The sequence below is a fragment of the Pagrus major genome, chromosome 21 (genome assembly GCF_040436345.1).
Source record: "Pagrus major chromosome 21, Pma_NU_1.0".
Classification (NCBI taxonomy): Eukaryota; Metazoa; Chordata; class Actinopteri; order Spariformes; family Sparidae; genus Pagrus; species Pagrus major.
In genome coordinates, this window is record NC_133235.1 from 25,032,964 (window position 1) to 25,052,450 (window position 19,487).

Here is a 19,487-nt window from a genome sequence, read left to right on the forward strand (position 1 = left end):
AAATGGGGAAAACAGCCTAACTCTGTCTCAGCATCTATATCTCCAGGTTATTTTGTCTGGGCTTAAAGATATAATGTGTAACATTTCAGCATTAAAAACGACTAAATCTCTGTTATGTATTTTGTTGAATTGTTGACAATATCCCAAATGTTTCCCACAAACCCAGAGAAATCAACAATTTAATTCAAGGTAACAGTTCATTTCTTTTGCTCGTTTGTTGCTTTTACTTGTGGGGAAACATCAGACTATGCGTCAGAGAGTGAGGAAGGAAGTCGACGAGCGTGACTCAACAAAACTTTAACACATCGCCTCGTCTGTGAACATTTCTGCCTGAGTCACATTGGATTATCATTTTATCGGCAATAATGGCCGTTAGACAATGAAGACAACGACTCCCACGATCCCTCGCTACTTAACGACATCAGCAAACTACTTCTTTTGTCATCATTGTTGTGTGATGCATTTAATATTCCAATAAACTAATGTTAACATCAGTACATTTAACATTTTCCAACTCTAGCATAAAGTGTAAATGATAAAAGTTGTTAAGTATTCTGATTCTACTCAGAACCAACACAAATACTGATTTCTCAGACTGCTAATGTTTGTGACATCACGAGTCACTATTAATCTGGAAAGTAAACAATATTTTTGAGGTACATGTTGCCATTTTTCAATGATTAAGACACATACTTTGAATGTAAATAAGATTGCATTTAAAAAAGCATCAAAACAGAGCTTATTTATCAAAAACAACAAGACCCAAATCTCCCGAAATTCGAAAAACGCCCTTGGTCCAAAGTTAATAACATCCGCCTACCAACACCTCTAAAGCTCCTCACTAATTAACACGTTGTATTTCATGTGTTTAATCAGTTCAAAAAACAAAGTGTAAAAGATGGAAAGCTGTGGTTTTACGGGGGCTTATGTGTTATTCGTTGGCCGGGTGCAGCAACTTCCTGGAAGCAAACTCCAGGCAAATTTTTACACCTCTGTATTTGTATGGATTACACAAACACAGTATAGCGTGCTAATTAATGAGTTTTAAGCCTAGAGACATAGCTAGCTGTTTCCCCCTGTTTCCACTCTTTATGCTAAACTAACCAGCTGCTCGCTCTAATCACATTATAACTGTAGAGACATGAGAGTGGTATCAATCTTCTCCTCTAACTCTCAGCAAGAAGGCAAATTATATTTCCCAACATGTCAGACTATTCCTTTTCCGAATTGTGCAGCAGGTTATTTAAAAGAAAATATATTCTATTTGACCATTGCAAGCTTAGAAAAACACACCAAAACACCAATCTGCTCCCGCTTCCGCTTCGGATTTAACACCAGATTTTGCATTATTTCTTATTAGTGGGAGATGACAACAAGCAGCATGTGACAGGATCAGTAAACAGAAGATTGGCAGGAAGATATGAAAGTTCTCTCTTCAGCCTATGTTGTTTGGAGGAGGAACAGATGCTGCTTCTTTCTATTTAAAGTATGATAATTCAGTACATCAATGCAGTATGTGCCTGTATATGCAGTCATTTGTGTACTGACTTGTGTGTGGCAACTGTAAGAGGACCTTACGTGACCCAAGACTAAATCTGACGCCTGATACAAGGGTGTTTATTGATAGCTTCAATACCGCTATTACTTATCAAGTCTCTTTTAGCTTTTGACAGATGACAGGTGTTCACCCTGTTTGAGGCCGGATGGAGAAAGTGAGGAAAGCGGAAGGTTAATCCAAGAGATACAACACGCTTTCTCGAGCTTTGTAAAGCAGCTTTAAAAATGTTGAGAGGAAAGTAAAGAAGAATAAAACATAAACTTGACACTAAGTATCTGTCATCAGAGAGCTACAGAGAGGACACACTCATTCGTCTGTTTACTCAAGCAGTTCAATGAACCAATTGTCCCTTGTATTATTGAGCTTTAATGGACACAAAATCCTGCAGACATCACGTAAAAATTCTGCACACAGGTTTAAAAACAAGAACAGTCACTGCAGTGAGCCTCAACCCTGACATTTGGCTGTGATGGCTTCAGGACAGGGACGTTTGTCATGTGACCATGCCAAAATGTCACAGTATTAATTAAGGCATTACTGAAATGGCAAAACGTCTTGTACTTTTTTTGTTTGTACCAAAACTTTGACTTTGACGTTTCCCTCAACAGGCACATGGGTCACATTTGGAGGTCAGATCTCTGATGAGGTAAGACATCGTTTCAAATTGATAATTCAGCCGTCCCAGGTCACGAGAAGATATTGGCGTACATTACTTAGTGAGCAGTTGGGACAGTTTACAGCACCCATTTGTAGCCCCCATGGGAGCAATTTAGTGCAACTACATGTAAAATGGTGTGAGTACAACACAGTAATGAGGACAGCATCAATTTCCTGATAACGCAGCTGGCTTTTAAGTCCCTGTTGGCTCTACCGAGGCCAAGTGGTCAGATCTTGTTCCACCCTGTCAAGAGTTATTAAGCGGAAGGCCTCTTCCAGTGCCTTGATCTGGCCTTGAAGGTGGGAAAACACTGAATCGGGGACAGTTCATCACTGCCTGATGACCACTGGGACTAAGTGACACACACAGACACAAAAACAGGAGGCGAGAATAAAAAGAAAAAAGTCATCATGACAATATTGGCATTCCCTTGTTCGGCTCTGAGCAAACTGCAGGCCCAGGAACTAGGTCAAAACAGTCTGGGAAATATATTGAGCAGTAAACAACCTTAGTCAACAAGCAGCCTACAGTTTTCCTGGTGATGTGAGTCTCAGCGGCAAACAGATTTACTCTCCATGAGCTTCTTCGGGGAATTTCCCGGCCCCTTCTTTTTGAAGTGTAATTTGGTTAATATTTATAGTCTTGTATTATACAGCACTGAAGTTGATGAGGGGGGATTTTTCTTGTCTGTGTCAGGTTGCAGAGCAGCTAATGACTATCGCCTACGAGAGCGGGGTCAACCTGTTCGACACGGCGGAAGTCTACTCCGGGGGAAAGTGAGTGATGCCTCTGATTTGTTATCTATCACACAGCCGCACAGCTTTTTTCCGCTCTTGTCAGCTGTTTTACCCAAAGGACACAAGATTTTAGCCCAGACCAGACCAGGATTTATCCACCTGAAGAGGCCAAAAATGAGAGGAAGCCGTGACTCCAAAGTGATTTACATAATCTTATTCATCACTGGAGGCTCCACATAATGTTCACGGCTCAGTCTAAGTTTATAGGCCTGGACATTGTCTCAGCGAGTAATGTGGGATACGCTGTAGCTGTGCGGGGGTGAATATTAATTTTAAGGTTGCTGGTGATATTATGGCATACAGTACGAGAGGCATTTATCCTTTATCTCATAGTCCCTCTGATTTTTAATCAGCTATTCGTGCTGTAGATTTGTGGCAGATAACAGTCACGCTTACATGCTCTTAGAGACACGGCAGCCTGAGATATAATCTCATCGCCTTTGTTGTATTTTCCTCTTCACAGAGCAGAGATAATCCTGGGAAACATCATCAAGAAAAAGTGCTGGAGGTAAAGTACTGTTCCTTAAGATTCTAAATGTGTCGCACAAATAGGTTTCAGATGTGCGTATGTGTTATCTACATGGCCAAACGAAATATGGACCTATATGTGCGCTTCTTATTCCTAAGACGCCCCTGCTCTTCTGAAAAGGCTGCAGGGATTTGCAGAGCAGCACTGAGGTCAGGCACTGATGTCGGGAGATAAACTCTGGCTCACAGTTCTTGTTCCAATTTATCCCAAAGGTGTTGGATGATGTTGAGGTCAGGCCTCTCTGCAAGCCTGTCAAGTTCCTGCACCCAGAAAACCATTTATTTGTGAGCGTGGGCACAATGATGTTAAAACAGGAAAGTGCCTTGAGGAAACTGTTACCACAATGGTGGAGGCACGCTGTTGTCTAACACAGCTGTCGCAGGTTATCACAGGATAAAGCCTTAAAGTCGGCACAAGAGGTGTGAAGTTTTACAGCCTAAAGAGCTGAAAGTGTACAGTGTTACAGGAGAGAAAAAGGGGGAAAAATAGAAAAGTCATAAGTGTCTACAGCAGTGTAGCATCTCTGTGAACCTGAACTTAAGCACAGTGGTGCAAACGTCAGCATGCTAACATGTGCACGATGTCAAATACATGAGGGCTCCCTCACAGGTATTTTGAGCCCTTTATGGACACTTTATAAAAAAGCTTCATTTCTGCGGACTTTGCATGAAGTAATTACGCACAGTTCGCAGCATTGAACATGGGGTTACCATGGGTTACCAGGGGAATCATTCAAAAAAAAACAATAATGAGTCAGATGATGGTGCTCTTGAACATCTTGAATACATTTTTATTTACAGAAATTTTCTAGATCACTACTTAAGATCTCACCTCTTCCCCTTGAAATAATTCTTTACTTGTTTATCAAACAACAAAAAAGTAATAAGCCTTTTAAACATGATGGTAATTTTCGCCTTAAAACTTCTGACTGAATACATTTCTATTTGTGGATATGTGTACTATGTGTTTTTTGTTTCTGTTATCATATGTTTTAAAGCGTAAAATAAAAAGTCTCAAACCCACGAGGTAAAGCAAAATGTCCCAAAGTGCTGTCCCATTCCTATTTATACCATTTGCCCCCGTGCAGCCTCTCACTCAGACACTTAAAGGCGACGTCAGCTAAGTCTGTGAGGACTCGGGGCTTAAGGCCTGAGGGGGGACACTGGGAATGGGCCTAAAAATATGTTCATGTTATGTCTGCTTTCAAGCATTTTGCATGGTGAATTGAGGTGTTGGAGTTGGTAAATAGGTGCTAATTCACTGAAATCTCCCTGTACTCATGTGAGAACATCAAACTTGGTCACATCTATGTTTCACAGGAGGTGCTGATGAGTGTGAGCTTGTATCTGCACCAGAAAATATCAGTTCCATGCATCTATCTTGAATGTGCTGCAGTGACAGACTCAGTGTTTCACCCTTCTCTCAGCAACCCATGCCAGCTCTCTGCCTGGCTGTACCTCGACTCTGGCTCCTCTGGAGATCCTTTTAAATTATTGATTATTCAAGCATGGGGGATTTTATAGTGAGGGAGCTATCTTCTTATAGTTCAGAGAAAAGGGTCCCTCTGTTATCATTCATACTAGATAAGTTACATGTTTGAAAAAGCAGCACATGCCCATCCGCAACTTCAGACTGCATGATAGAAGGTCACTTGAGGGAAGTATGATAGATATAGATGCACAATCGTGCACACATGCATGCAGCGACATGCATCTTTTTGAGACTCCACAGCCTATTTGATGTGTCTGTCTGTTATGTCCCTCAGGAGATCCAGCCTGGTGATCACCACAAAGCTGTACTGGGGTGGAAAGTAAGTGTGTGTGTGTGTGTGTGTGTGTGTGTGTGTGTGTGTGTGTGTGTGTGTGTGTGTGTGTGTGTGTGTGTGTGTGTGTGTCCAGTATTTTCTCCTCAGATGTTTAGGCTATCTCACCAATAACAGGCCACAAATTAAAAACACCCACCTCCAGCTACAGAGCGTGACATTGGATCAAACATTTTGGGAAACCTGCAGGCACACAGACATGTAGGAGACACTCAACAAAAGACAAACATGGCCATGTTCTCACCCCCTCGTGCTTCCCTTTCATACTCTTCCTCAGCCTTCTTGCCATACTGCCAAGAGTCATATCTGTTTCTTCTGTCATGCTGAACTATTCTGCTCTCAATCTGCATTAGTCACATCATCTCTGTTTCTAAACGTCTTCAGTTTTGTACTGAGGGAAGTGGAAGTACATCCAACATTTTCCTCTGGCTCTCCCTTTGAGTATGATGTAGATCAGTGGAGTAGGACCCTGGCGCGATTGTGTAAATTTAATTTAAGCTCATCCCCTCAGACTATCGTCAAGGTACCAAATCTACGGTCTCCACGGCATTTGGATTTAGAGAACAACTGCTTAACCCCCTGCTGATCAAGCTTTGAGAGTGCCTGAGGAGCCTGTCAAGCATCTCATCATCTAAATATGCACTAGATATTTATACACATTAATATCCTCTGCACTTCCTTACCTTCATGCACAAAAGGTAAGAAGACATGACAGTATGGAAGACGGACAGTGTGTGTTTGTAAAACATTATTATAACCTTAAGCAAGCTAGAACGCCACAGGAACGACAGAGATAGAAAGAGAAAGTGTGTAATGAAGCGCGGACTAGACAAATAGCAGGCAACTGAGCAAACATAGAAGAGGAAGAGAAGAGAAAAGAACGGAATAAAGTGGAAAAGGAAAATGCAGACATCTCAAAGTGACTGAGTACAACACAGGCGAGGCTACTTACAAAACACTGAAGCACAGCAGGCAGGTGTTTTGGTTTGACGGCCCACGACTTCACTCTTTTGGTGACTTGTTTTTTTTGACTCTAGCCAATCCATTTGTAATAAACCCACTGTACACAAGTTATGACTCAGGAGTTAACATAGTGGAGCATTTAGCAGCTACCGAGCCAGATATTTCCCTCAGGTGGTGGTGGAGACCAAAAACAGAGCTAAAAGTGAATATTGGACTAACCCCAACGCATTTGTAGGAGAGAATGCTAATGTTGCTCAATTGGCAATTGTTTGCTCACGCATTTGCCATAACAACTTCACAAGGTGGACTCATTTTGTGTTAATCAATGAATGCAGGTTCAAGTAAATGTAAAAAATACCACAAAAACCCACTATATTACAGTCTAGAAGGGCACTCCAGTGTCTCTGTTCAGTAGTTTTTGTGTAATCCTGCTGACAAACCAACAAACAAAGAAAACAAAACCTCCTTGGCGAAGGTAATAAAAGTCCTGCATTCAAAACTTTACTTTAGAAAAAGCACAATGTTATAGTATATATAACAAAACAGTGAGGATCCAAAAGCAATGAGACAGCCTGGTAAGTAACAAAAAGCGTGCTTTCATAATGACATCTGAGGTTCATAGATAAAAAAAAATTCAAGCACCAAAAAGGCAACAAGGAGAAAAAAAAAACGAGTTAAATGTTAAACGTGAAGGAAAAAGACAGACTTGAATACACAAGGCCTGATGAACAAATGAAACGCAGGTGTACGCAGTAAAACAGCAGGAAAAGACAAGACAGGAAGTGGAAAGCAACACATGACACATGAGGTAGTATGCTACTTGAGTAATTGTACATAGTTACACTCCAGCCCCGAATCTAAAGGTTTTGTAATCAACCGAGTGATTCTCCAGTTTTTGCCTCGATAGATTTTCACTAACCGGGAGGTCGTTGTCAGATAGTAAACAGGACAGACAATGACAGCAAGCCTTGTGTTTGTCCACTGCACAGACACACCGCACAGTTTGTTCCATAGCTGCAGGCACACTGCGGAGCCTGGAGTGGGTGTACTGCTCTTCAGTGATTTGTTGGTAATTTGTTATGCAGGCGCTTGTTTGGCATTTCTAATGATCTGCTTCAATTCCTGAGAGATGTGTGCTTGCGTATGATTGTGTGCGTTTTGCATGTGTTGTTGACACCCCTGACATGCACTTCTCTCCCTCCTATTGCAGAGCGGAGACGGAGAGAGGCCTCAACAGAAAACACATCATTGAAGGTAACAGGTCGATTTCCTCTCCTCTGCTTTGTCCTTCACGTCACCCCATCACACCGAGCCCCGCTGCACTCCTGTAATCTCCCTCTTTTATCTCTTTTCCTCCCCCCTCAGTCTTCCCTCGTCTGTGTGTTTTCTCTCCGTCCTTTGATTTTGCTCAACATGTGCACCAAGCTTGAAAGTAGTATTTGCCAATGGTACATCAAACCTTGACAGATGTTTTGTATATTCTGTTGTAAAAGCTTTACAGGTGTCTTTTTTTAGAGACATCAGTGCACTACAAACTTTCAAGTTTCCTCAAAAGCTTCTTCTTACAACCTGTTTTTTGAAGACTTGTGGCATCGCTCAATTCACAAACCATTGGCCTGAGCCACCCCAATTCCCAAATAACTCGCCATCCGGTCCATAGCGCAATGCACCTCCTGCAGTGACTCAGCTCTCTCCCACATTATTAACATTCACCGCAGCCTCTGCAACTTTCTCCCCCAAACAAGAGAAGGGGAATGAGCTTAGAAAAGGGCTGAAGGATAAGGGCAGAGAATGAAAAAGGAGGAGAAAGCAGAAAGAGAGGTGTCACTGCCAATTAGCTAAATGCAGCTCGCATCTCCAGAATTTAGGAAGCATCTGTGAGAGAAAGGTGAAATGTCCCTGTCTCCACTGGTGTGGCACCTGTCACCAAAGGCTCATTAACTGGGCGAGTCAACCATCTGCTGACACCAGCATCCTTTCTACTGGTGTTATTGCCCACCACGGGCTGGTCAATGAGTCATTTGATGGGTTAAGGGACATTCGCTGGGCTTGATGGGGTGTCAAAACTGAAAGCTATTGGTAAGTTACTGTAGAGGGATTTTTTTGTTCTATTCGGAAAAACATCCCAAAAGCAATTAATAAATCACTTGCTCTAACAAATTAAAAAGATCCCGGCCCAGATGAAAAGACTGGACAGGCTACCTGTTGGTCCACCTAAGCACCTGCCTGCCTTCTCGCACTCTGTTCGTGAACTTATTGCACATGACTGGAGTCTTCCACAGGGCTAGGTATTGTGAATGCTATTAGCAAGCTAGTCACACAAGAATGGAAGTTTGGAAGCCAAAATTTTCCAGTGCTAACATACCAGCTTGACAGCAGTGAGTCATGGACATAAAATGAGACCTGGATGCAGCATTGGAGGCGGCGCCTGGTTCATTCTTATAAATCCAAAATACCCAATCTTCCGTGTTGTGCCCAATAGAGACTTCTGCCGACTGAGCCAGCTTACTTACGGTTTACAACTGGCTAACTTGAATAGGGATACAGTGATATAATCATGAGGCTCTTCTGGATTTTGCGGGGTTTGTAACGCTCAAAAAAACCTATCCACCGTGTTAGGCCACAGACGCTTGTTTCCCTATGTGTATGAGAAACATGTAAGTGAGACGTAGTACACGGCCACTGAGCCTGTCGTTCAGCAGCTAGCTAACTCAGTAGCACAAAGCACACAGCCCCAGAGCCAAAGAACAAGAACAGCTTAGTTCAGTGGCTAACGTTAGCACAAAGCACCCAGCTACAACAGTGAGGAGTAACTGTCGTGCTGGGTAGCCTTTTCGGACTGAGGTATGTTCAACACAGCTATTTTACTCATGTTCATATGATCGTGGCATTTAAAAGACTTGTTCATAAATGTAGTTATAAGTCTACAAAGCTAAGAGAACTTGTGAAACGTAGCAAACTAGCCGCTAACACATCTCCCTGCCGGCTAGCGAGAGCAGTGTAGTCAGGCATGTGTTTCGGATGAGTGACTGGAGGGAGATTGGAATTTTTTTTGGTGGGACACTTTCAAAATTTAGCTTGCTGTTGCTGGTTTCTACAATCTTACTAACCCCAGCTTAAATGCTCAAAAGCAGAGCTCAACGCTGGGGAATTCTAGGGTGACAGTGCAAAAAAATGTTAAAGTGCCTGAATAGCCACCAGCGAGCGTTTACCCTTCTCCTCACGGGACAAAGAAATTCCTTGACAATATTATTATTTCAAAGAGACTTTCGTAGAACACATAATTAAATGCATTATTCATCACAGACAGCTTTGTTGTTCAACATCTTTTCTCAGTTCCAAAAATAGACTCCCCTCCAGTAAACTAAGGCTAATCCACGAGACAGTGCAAACTGCTCGTGATGACGGTGCAGGCTCAGATTAGGATCCATGTAATGGGTGTTTCTGGGGTTGCTGGAGCGCAGATGACAGAGGGAGGAATAAGTGGTTGCAACGATGGTGGGGAAAGCATAACTCTCAGATGGGATTAGCGGGCGATGATGAAGCCTCTGGCACTAATCTGCCATGCATGCTGAAGAGCGCAAGAGTGTCTTTTGCCTTGTCTCTCTGTTACTCCGCTGTCCTCCTTTGTGACAGACTCCTGTGTTCACTTTTCATCTTTCATCTGGTCTTCTCTCTGTGTGCGCGAATGGGGACTGATCTGCTCACAATACTTTGTAGCCATCTCTTATCCTCCCTTCAGTTTTTGGTGTTTCACTTCCAACCAATACTGAAAGCTGAGCGAGAGAGAAAGAAATTAGCCTGACCTTATTCCTGAGTCTTCGTCTTTTTCATCATCCTCTCAGCTTTGAGTTGTGTGGTTCCTTCACCACCTGTCAAAAGTGTATTCATTTATGTAACAAGGATAAAAGATTAGACCGGTGCAGAAGTTTTTCCACTTAGATCTTCTTACCAGGATGTGGTGGTGTGAACTCAGCTTGACACTGATAAATCTTGAAATTGTTCTTAAAGTCTCTGTTTGACCTGTTAAAATTCTCAGTGTGAGTCAAATATGACTAGTTATGTCCTGAAAACTACGTGTGAACCGTGTTGAAGGGTAAAACTACTGTTCAGTACTTTTGACAGTGGTATAACAGTGATATGAATCAGAAAAGCTCTATTATTTATAATAGAAGTAAGAAGTATCTGATACTAAATGTAATTAGGTATCATAAGTAATTTATCTCGTGTTTTATACAACATTCAGTGGCATCTAGCGAAAGCAATATTTGCAGATTAAAATTCATTTACCCATCAAGTTTGTTGCGCAGAAAAGCCGGCATCAAGTCCAACTGGAGCCCGTTAGGAGCTTGTGGCTCGTAGCTCACATGCACTTACATGCACGCATGGCCAGCCTGGCTATCAAAGAACAGAGAAGTTTGTATTACAACACCAATAATCTGTTAAACTTTATTAATGTTCAAAGCCTCATAAATAGAACCTTTAATTTAAACAGAAAGAGAAAAAACTCTGTAGGCGACTGATGTATCCAATTTTTGTTTCAGTCAAACATAAATGACTTTTTAACATGGTAATAATAAGAAACATAGGTGTAATTTATTACATAACGATGGCCGAATTCCAATCAGGTGCTCAGCTCCTGCTGTGCGCGGTCACAGTCGTGCCTTACTTGGACATTTTGATGGAGTGGAGCTTTAATTAATGTCATTACTTACACCTGCTACGACAAGTCAAAATGTCTGCTGTGAAATAGGTCCTGCTTATTCTTATTGAACCATATCTTCCAGCTTAGTAATTTGCCCAATATAAGCCATTAAGGTTTCAGTAATTTAATGTTTCTGCTTCATAAACGAGCACTAAATCAATTATCACTTTAATTACATTTCCAGAAAGAGCACATTACTATAAAGTTGATTATTAGACGTTATATCAGTAAAAGGTTGTATGTTCTTTGAAAATAATGCAGCATTTTGTTGTCTGGAAATAGTTCCCTAACCACGATCCCTGCAAGGGACGTTGGGCTGAGTATGACGGCCCAGAGGCGAGCTGGATCCAAAGATGTGGCAGTCCAGACTGAGCTGGCAGGCCTTGAGTCACATGTGGTCAACTGTCACTTTGCCATGTTTATGAACATTCACCCTGTTTTCCTTTTAACCTTATTTTATGGTTCACATGTTTAATATCTTGTTTTTGTGCACTGTTATGCTGAGCTTTTTTTTTTTCAGTTAAAATTGCTATAATTACAAAACAATATGACGAACAAAGAGTGAGGAAAAACACACAGGGACTGATTAACTAACGAAACACGTGTACACAGAAAAAGGGCGGAGAAGGACAAAGATAGGAAGTGGAAAGTAACACATGGCACAAGAGGCTATAATCTACAAAATAAAACAGGAAATGACAACACCAAAAATCCAGACCCCGAGAATTACTATCTTACTATTGCAGTTGTTTTGTTTTTTTCTGACAATTTTATTGTTTGGTTCACTCTCATCACTCTAATAACAACTACAGATTGCAGACAGACATGGTTGACAACTGGATATTTTGGTAGAGACCAAAATAGAGCTAAAAGGAGAGTTAATATTGGACTCACACAACTCCAAGTGAATCCCAATGTTAATCTGTACCTGCTGGTAAATAGGGAACAGTTCATTATGTTGTGTTTTCCAGCTGGTTTCTGCTGCCCCAAAGTGCCCCCTAAAAGTGTGTTATTGCAGGCTTAAGCATGCTGCCAGCAATCCCATTTAAGTGTGAAGTCTTTTCTGACAGTGTTAAATAAATAGCAATGAGAATTGGAGGGAATCACACGCACAAGGTTATTATCACTCTTCCTCTGCAGATCCAGGCCAACGCGTACATGTCCAAAGGTGTCAAGGGACGAGACTTTCTACTTGCTAACATGTCTGAATGATACTTTAATAAGTCTCCTTGGTCCACTGGTATTAGTGGAGGTATTTATGAGTAGATGGATAATACTCAGAGCTTATGTGGGCTATGATTAGCTTCATTATTCGAGGTGTGTTAAACCAACCGTCCAGTTGGAAATAAAGAAATGTTCATTGATTGATTATTGTTAATGCTCTGGTTGGTAACACAGATGCATCTGTTCTACAGCACTACAACAAAATTAATCCACATCTTTCTCAACTTCTTCTCGAAGGTTTAAAGGGCTCCCTCCAGAGGATGCAACTTGAGTACGTGGATGTGGTCTTTGCCAACCGGCCAGACAGCAACACACCCATGGAGGGTAAGTGACCTCTGACCAGACTCCAGGGGGCTTCGGGTTGGGACAATGCATGTTGTTCTGTAACATGAGAGGGTGAGAAATACTGACAAGACCGCTGCCTGCACCGGACTGCCGACCTTTGCCTCTGGCCAAAGGGGCTTGTCTTTGAGGTCGAGTGCGTGTGTCTCCCTCTGACATATGATGAAATACACACAAGAAATCTGACCACCTTGCCTCATCTTTTTTCCTCTATTTTTAGTCAACCACTCTCCCCGTCTTTTTGTTTCTGTCTCTGTGGGATCATCGGTTTCCACAGGGTCTCCGAGCTGCACCCAGCCCTCCCTGTTCTTCAGAAACAGGATTATCTGGCCCCCCGGGGGGGAAGCTGGTGTATTTTTGGGCTGGTCTCACTAGATACAAGCCTCACTGTGCGCTCTATTCCTTCAACACTCTAGTGCTTCCTTTTCCACATATCTACCTTATGTCACCATTTATTTCTTTTTACATAGTTCCAGTTCCTTCCTCAATTACTTCTCCCTTGTGGCGCAGATACTTGGGTCCCTCTTCTGTCCTACAGTATGGGTCGTTTTTGGCTGAAAGGATGGAGTCTCGCTGGGCTCGCTAAAATATTTTCCAGTCTCTCCCCTTTGCCCCCCATGCTTCCTCCCCAGTGAGCCAGCAGACTGTGGGAGGCCAATCTGTCATACTTATCGTTCCCGGGGCAGTGCTGTCACTGGTAGTACTGGTGACTGGCAGGCAGACCCTGCGGCAAGCTCCGTCAAACCCTTCTAGTAACGTGTCTCTGCAGATAAAGCCATGTCGCTATTGACAGCTGTTGCAGAGAAGTCTAATCTGATTGATGGAATGATTGATCGAGAGTCTGACAGGAGGATAAAAACTGAACGCAGAGAGATGCCAAAGATGAAAAGCAGACGCAGACAAATATAAAGATAGATAGCGTTTTGCTTTCAGCAGCTTTGCAACCCAGTCACAGACATTAATCAGTGTAAAAGATTGGGCACGTTTTCTTCATCCTTCATTACAGTGGAGCAAGGCCACTGCCATAAATCACTGTGTTGAGGGTCAGTCACTTTTAACAACTTGAGAGAGTAAGACTGCATGTACAGACTCACGCAAAACTGTGTATCCTCATACATCAGCGCTCAGACGTTTCTTAATAGCTTCCCTGGGTGATGAAGCAGCGGTGCTAACATGCAAAAAGTGAGACCTCTACATCTCTGTGGGCTTTCGGCGGTTCAGTTTACATGTCAAGATCAAGATATTGATCCACACGCCCACATGTTCGCTGGAACTTCCAACAGGATTAACAGCATCATGCAGTGCACAAAATAACCCACTCTGAATGTCTTATTAAAAAGAAGAGTGTTTACTAACTTGTTTGTGCATGCATCTGTGTGTAACTTGTGTTTGTATTTTGTCCTCGTGACTTTAACTGCTTTAGACTTTGTGTGAGACAACACGTGTCCCCTTGGGGACAAAAGAAGTGATGTCATGGCTGCAGAGTCTGCCTTCGTTACCATCACTGCTTTCCTTCTCCCATCCACTCATCCTTCTCCCTGTGTTTCTCTTTTTTGCCCCTCCTCTACTGGTTCTTGATTTGTTTCGTCTTTTGGCTTGTATCCAGTCTAACAGCATGGACGGGCACAACTTGTGTACAAATATCCAACTTCCTTCTTGGCTCTGACTTGCCCTTTCATTCTGCTCTACTGCTCTTAACTGTTCCAGCTGACACTTGTATAATTTAACACCAAAAGCGCTTGTATCTGGGGTTTTAGACGCAGATAAATCTGCTAAAAATAGGTGATTGACTTCTTTCCCATTGCCGGTAGACATGTTTGCCTTTTCTGGGTTTTTTTTCCTCTGGTATGTCACAATCAACGTCACAACCACGTCAGAAGACAGGGGTCAGTAGAAAGCAGCATGGAGGCCAGTGAGGATATGAGGGGTGGTTACTGTTTTACATGCTTTGCTTCAGTCGCTCTTTCAAACTCAATGTCGACAGAACAACGTTGGAGTGCTGCTTGAACGGACCCAGATGGAAAAATATGAAGGCACCAAGCACCACCTGATAGCAAAACGAGAATGACCACCAGGATGTAATGTTATCCCCACTGCAGATCAGAGAACGAGCTGATAAATAACTATGACCAGTGCCTTCTCCACTGGAAGGGCACCCTAAAGGGCACTTTATTATGTTTCAGCTACCATAGGGGCATCCAAGAGGGCACTTTTGCAAGGTTTTTACAAACAGAGGGGCACCAGGTGAAGCAATCTTCCCCCGTGCATCACCCCGGAGTCCACCAGTGTTAGGGAATGAATGCCAAGTGTACCCTTCACTGTTTAAGCCTGACGTTATTGTGTTTTTTGTCCAGTGTGAAAGGGGTTTAAGGATTAGCTGGAATTTCATCTCACATGTTGCCAAATAGTGTAGCAACTAAACGACTCACATTATACCAAATACGATGAGTAGGTGCCTCAAGGAGAAGCATCTGTGCCATTGTGAACTCATTGTTTTAATAGGCTCACTATAGCCTGCAGAATAAAACTGCCCAAGTCTCGGCACGATGTTGCTGTCCAGTCCGTCTGCATCATTTTTTCTATTTGACAGAGCAATATGGCGGCAAATTGAATCCATTCAATCAGCTGAATATGAAAATCCCTCGGACAGAGTAAAGAATAGGATACACGGGCCGAGGAAAAAGAACCGTCACGGCGGCAATAAATAGACTTTATAACAATCCCTCCAGCCAAGGGTTTTTCACTGGAGAGAAAATGAAATGGTGCTGCCACAGCATACTGAACACAAACACAGAGCCATCCACTCAGGACGAAGTGCCAGGATATCACCTCTCTCCTCAAATGTTCAGCAATAAAGAGCAGCATGCAGGGTGATCACACCCACTCAGTACCGAGGTACTTAGCTTCCTCTTGGCTGCACATTCACAACCTTCTTTCCCACGACCCTAGAAATAAGAAAGAGCTTCATCAAACCATTGAAGATCTCCTGCGGGGTGATATATTGATCACCGCCCATATCATGTATGCATGAGGAGGATAAACATTAGCTTAGAACAAATGTGAATACCACCTCCCTGTACTCTCACAAAGACACCTAAACATCCACACAGACACCTGCCTAAACAGATATGGATATCAGTGTGTATGCTTTCTTTCACACTGCATGCTGCGCTCTGCAGAAGGCCACTGTCACACCTGCTGGCTGGAGTTGACCAAATGTTCCCGACTCAGTGGCGTGTTGCTGCTGCTCAAGGACAGGCTGATATTGGCTAGCAGCCAGGCAGTTACCGAGCTCATGCATTTATCACACACACACAGGAATTTACCCACATTTCTCACACGTTAATTGACTCAACTATAAAAATATGAAACATTAAACGTGAAGTAAGTTAGTTCAAAACAGTATGACAATACAGACAGAACATAAATGACTAAACAACATGGTTGTGTTTCAGCATCTTCAGGCAAGCATGCAACGTAACTAAGATTTTTAGTAGTTTGACATTTTGTGAAAGAGGCTTTTCCATGTTCTTGCTGAGAGATAAGAAGATAAATACCACTCTCATGTCTGTAATATGAGGCTACGGTGAGCTTAGCTTAGCATAAGCAAAGCTCTGTCTAAAGGTAACAAAATCCACTTATCGTCGCCTGTAAAGCTAAAAAAATGACACGTTACGTGTTGCCTGTGTGACCCCAGGAGATGCGACAGGTATCACATTAAAATGATATTTAGCACGGACCAAGCAGGCCGGGCAAAAAAAAAGGTGCCAGCTTGCAAAGCTCCGAGAGGGCCCTGGGGGTCTCCGGGGTCGCACTGCAGCGCTGACCGGCTCGCTGATAGGTAGAGAGAGGTCGCATTTAGCGGGTTCTTATCAGCTGTCTGATCGAGGCAGTGGTAGACTTGCAACTCCAATGTTCTGCGAGGCAGAATTACTGTTTTTATCAAAGTAGTCTGGTGGATTTGAAGAGAGCACAGATGGATTTAACAGCTTCAGTACCCCATCGGTAAATCCCACATACTGTATATAACCGCCTGTCTGTGCAGGGAGCAATTGAGGTTATTCATCACAAATTACTTTCCAGCTTTTCTGCTTAACTAAGCTAACCTGGCTTAGTCCTGGCTGTACAGTAGCTACATGTTTACTGTATAGATACAAGAGTGCAATTGATCTTCTTATTTAAATTGTATACCAATCTTATAGGTTCAAGGGCTTAATAATACAGTTCAAGCCTTCACACATACACACATCACATGCGCAACTGCCCACAACTTCACCCACATCATCCTCCTTGAAAAACTGCAGTGGGCTATTATGTGAGTGGGGTGTTGATGGTGCACGCTGGATACCTCACCTGAGCACTACGCTCAGCGTGGCATCGGTTGTTGGAGGTGATGAATCACTGCGGCCTTGTGGAAATGTAAGGACTGTCCAGTATGTAAGCGCGGCTGTTGCTGTGAATCAAGTTATCATCCTCCCCTTCTGGCACGGAGGTGGATTATTCATATATTCACAAATTCTTATGAATCGTGTGTTGCTCCAAGGTTCCGACTTGGTTCACAGTTTTTCCATCCGTCCTTACATCCCTCCAAATCCCTCACTGCCTCCCTGTTGGTAGCAGATGCACTGTTATTCCTCTACCCTCGCACCTGCTTCACCCACACGCACACTTACTCTCCGTCTCTCACTGAGCTACATTTTGGTCCAGAGAGAGAGCTGCTGATGAAAAGGAATCACTCTTTTTTAATCACACTCCGCCGTGGTCTCATCTCTTCACCCTCATTTCCCCACTTCATATTTGGTCTGCAGAATCTGCTGTTTCAATAATGCAGCTACAGAATAAAGCCAGCAATTACAGACCAAATAAATCACATCAATTACTTTATCACCTTGCAGTTGTTTTCCGGAGTAATTAGAGCGTTTATACACAGCATTAAGCAGAAACGCATTCAAAATAATTGCCCCATTTCCTCTCCTGATGTGACATGTCCTTGGTTTAAAAACTGCTTTGAGAAAGAACTTCACAGCAGTTTTTATGAGATAATATTAATTCAATAAATTACATTTGGATATCCACTATTCCACCTACCATTACTTCCTTTCTTCATCCTCAGGCACAATGCACAAACCACTAGAGGCCACTGTGGCTGACCCTACAGTCGTAACTATTGCCGTGTTTTGTTCCTCTGCACAAGCAACGTTCTGCCAAGGTTGGCTGATTCTTTTCATTTTTACCACCTGCAGCGTTTTGGCCACATTATGTCGTATATGACCCCAAAAGAATATCTGCTTACACATGAGTTCAAAAGCAAACAAGAGGCTGAATACATTTCAAACATCATCTACTGCTTTTACTGGAGGTGCCAGTATCACCAAAGGCTTTTTTAAATATCTTGCCATTTTTCATTCAAGTCTTTTATGAGAATTATTTTATTCTCTAATAAAAAAATTAAACTCGTCTGTAATGTAGCAAATCAACCTTAATTCATGTGGTTTTAAAAACTGTCTTCCTGCAGGTTATGTAAAAGTTGAAATTGTAGCACCATCCACTGATTGATTATTGACAATGTGCATATCTGCTCTTTGATATTTTATGTTTACAGAGATAGTGAGAGCAATGACACATGTGATCAACCAGGGCATGTCCATGTACTGGGGCACATCGCGGTGGTCCGCCATGGAGATCATGGTGAGTGATGGACGACATTTTTGTGCATCTCGTAACAAGCAGCATGCGAAGTAGACCAACTTGACTCAAAAATGAAAGCTTAATATACCAAGAAGTCCTCAAAGGAGACATATCATCCTCATTTTCAGGTTCATCATTTTATTTTGGGGGACTACCAGAGCAGGTTTACATGCTTTACTGCTCAGAAAACACTGTATTCTCCCTCTGTCTGAAATGCTCTGTTTTAGCTCCCGTGTCTTTAAAGCCGGATTATGGGGACTTTTTCAGTGCAGTGAAACACATTTCTAAACTAATTTGCTGTCTAATATGCCGCTACAAAGCAATTACAAAGTCAAACATCTCCCAGAATGCTTTCAGAAAATGAGAAAATGCAGTTGAAAGTGACTGTTACAGTATAGTGGACAGATATAATGACATAGTTTAGATCGGTAGATCTTTTGTTTAGTTACCTATTTTGCCTTGTCGGGGCATGAAATCCAAAATGAGCTGATACTGTATGTTAGAACATAAAAGTCCATGTAGCAGTGGGATAAGACAATAAAAAATAGATTATTTGAACGCGTGTCCTTGTCTCATGAACATTTCTCCTCTTTGTTTTTACTCCCTCTTCACATCCAATTAGGAAGCGTACTCTGTGGCCAGGCAGTTTAATCTAATTCCACCCGTGTGTGAGCAGGCAGAGTATCACTTCTTCCAGAGGGACAAAGTGGAAACTCAGCTGCCAGAGCTCTACCATAAGATAGGTAAGTCTGTTTATCAGTTTCTCTTCAAGTTGAGCTTTTTTGAAAAGATTCTGGGCTGTGAGAGATTTTCTATCCTGTTTCTCAGTGGTTATTATTCTCTCTCAGGTGTGGGTGTCGTCTCTTGGTCACCTCTGGCCTGTGGAATCATCACTGGGAAGTACGAGAACGGCGTCCCAGAATCCTCCAGGGCCTCAATGAAGGTACAGGTGAAATTTCTTTTGACCACCATCTCTTAGTGATTTTAAGTAATCATTTTGATGCCTATCGTTTTGCTGCTCCTCCAGCCATACCAGTGGTTGAAGGACAAAATAATGAGTGAGGATGGGAGGAAACAGCAAGCCAAGCTAAAGGAACTGGCTCATATCGCAGAGAAGCTCGGATGTACCTTGCCACAGCTAGCCATAGGTAAGGGACGACATGAACACCCTAAGACCTTCTTAGGTCTGAGCGGGTTTCTT

General features: G+C 42.6%; 1 protein-coding gene across 2 annotated transcripts in view; it reads left to right on the plus strand.

Annotated features, from left to right (window-relative positions):
- The window catches only part of kcnab1b (potassium voltage-gated channel subfamily A regulatory beta subunit 1b), a 40,041-nt gene that overhangs the window by 20,213 nt on the left and 341 nt on the right, over positions 1–19,487 (plus strand). For both annotated transcript variants that reach the window (XM_073491438.1, XM_073491439.1), the window contains exons 3-12: positions 2,167–2,204; positions 2,913–2,992; positions 3,477–3,521; positions 5,308–5,352; positions 7,538–7,581; positions 12,494–12,580; positions 18,201–18,286; positions 18,909–19,029; positions 19,135–19,229; positions 19,314–19,434. In XM_073491438.1, coding sequence (XP_073347539.1) covers positions 2,167–2,204; positions 2,913–2,992; positions 3,477–3,521; positions 5,308–5,352; positions 7,538–7,581; positions 12,494–12,580; positions 18,201–18,286; positions 18,909–19,029; positions 19,135–19,229; positions 19,314–19,434 — 762 coding nt within the window. The remainder of the gene's footprint in view (positions 1–2,166; positions 2,205–2,912; positions 2,993–3,476; positions 3,522–5,307; positions 5,353–7,537; positions 7,582–12,493; positions 12,581–18,200; positions 18,287–18,908; positions 19,030–19,134; positions 19,230–19,313; positions 19,435–19,487) is intronic.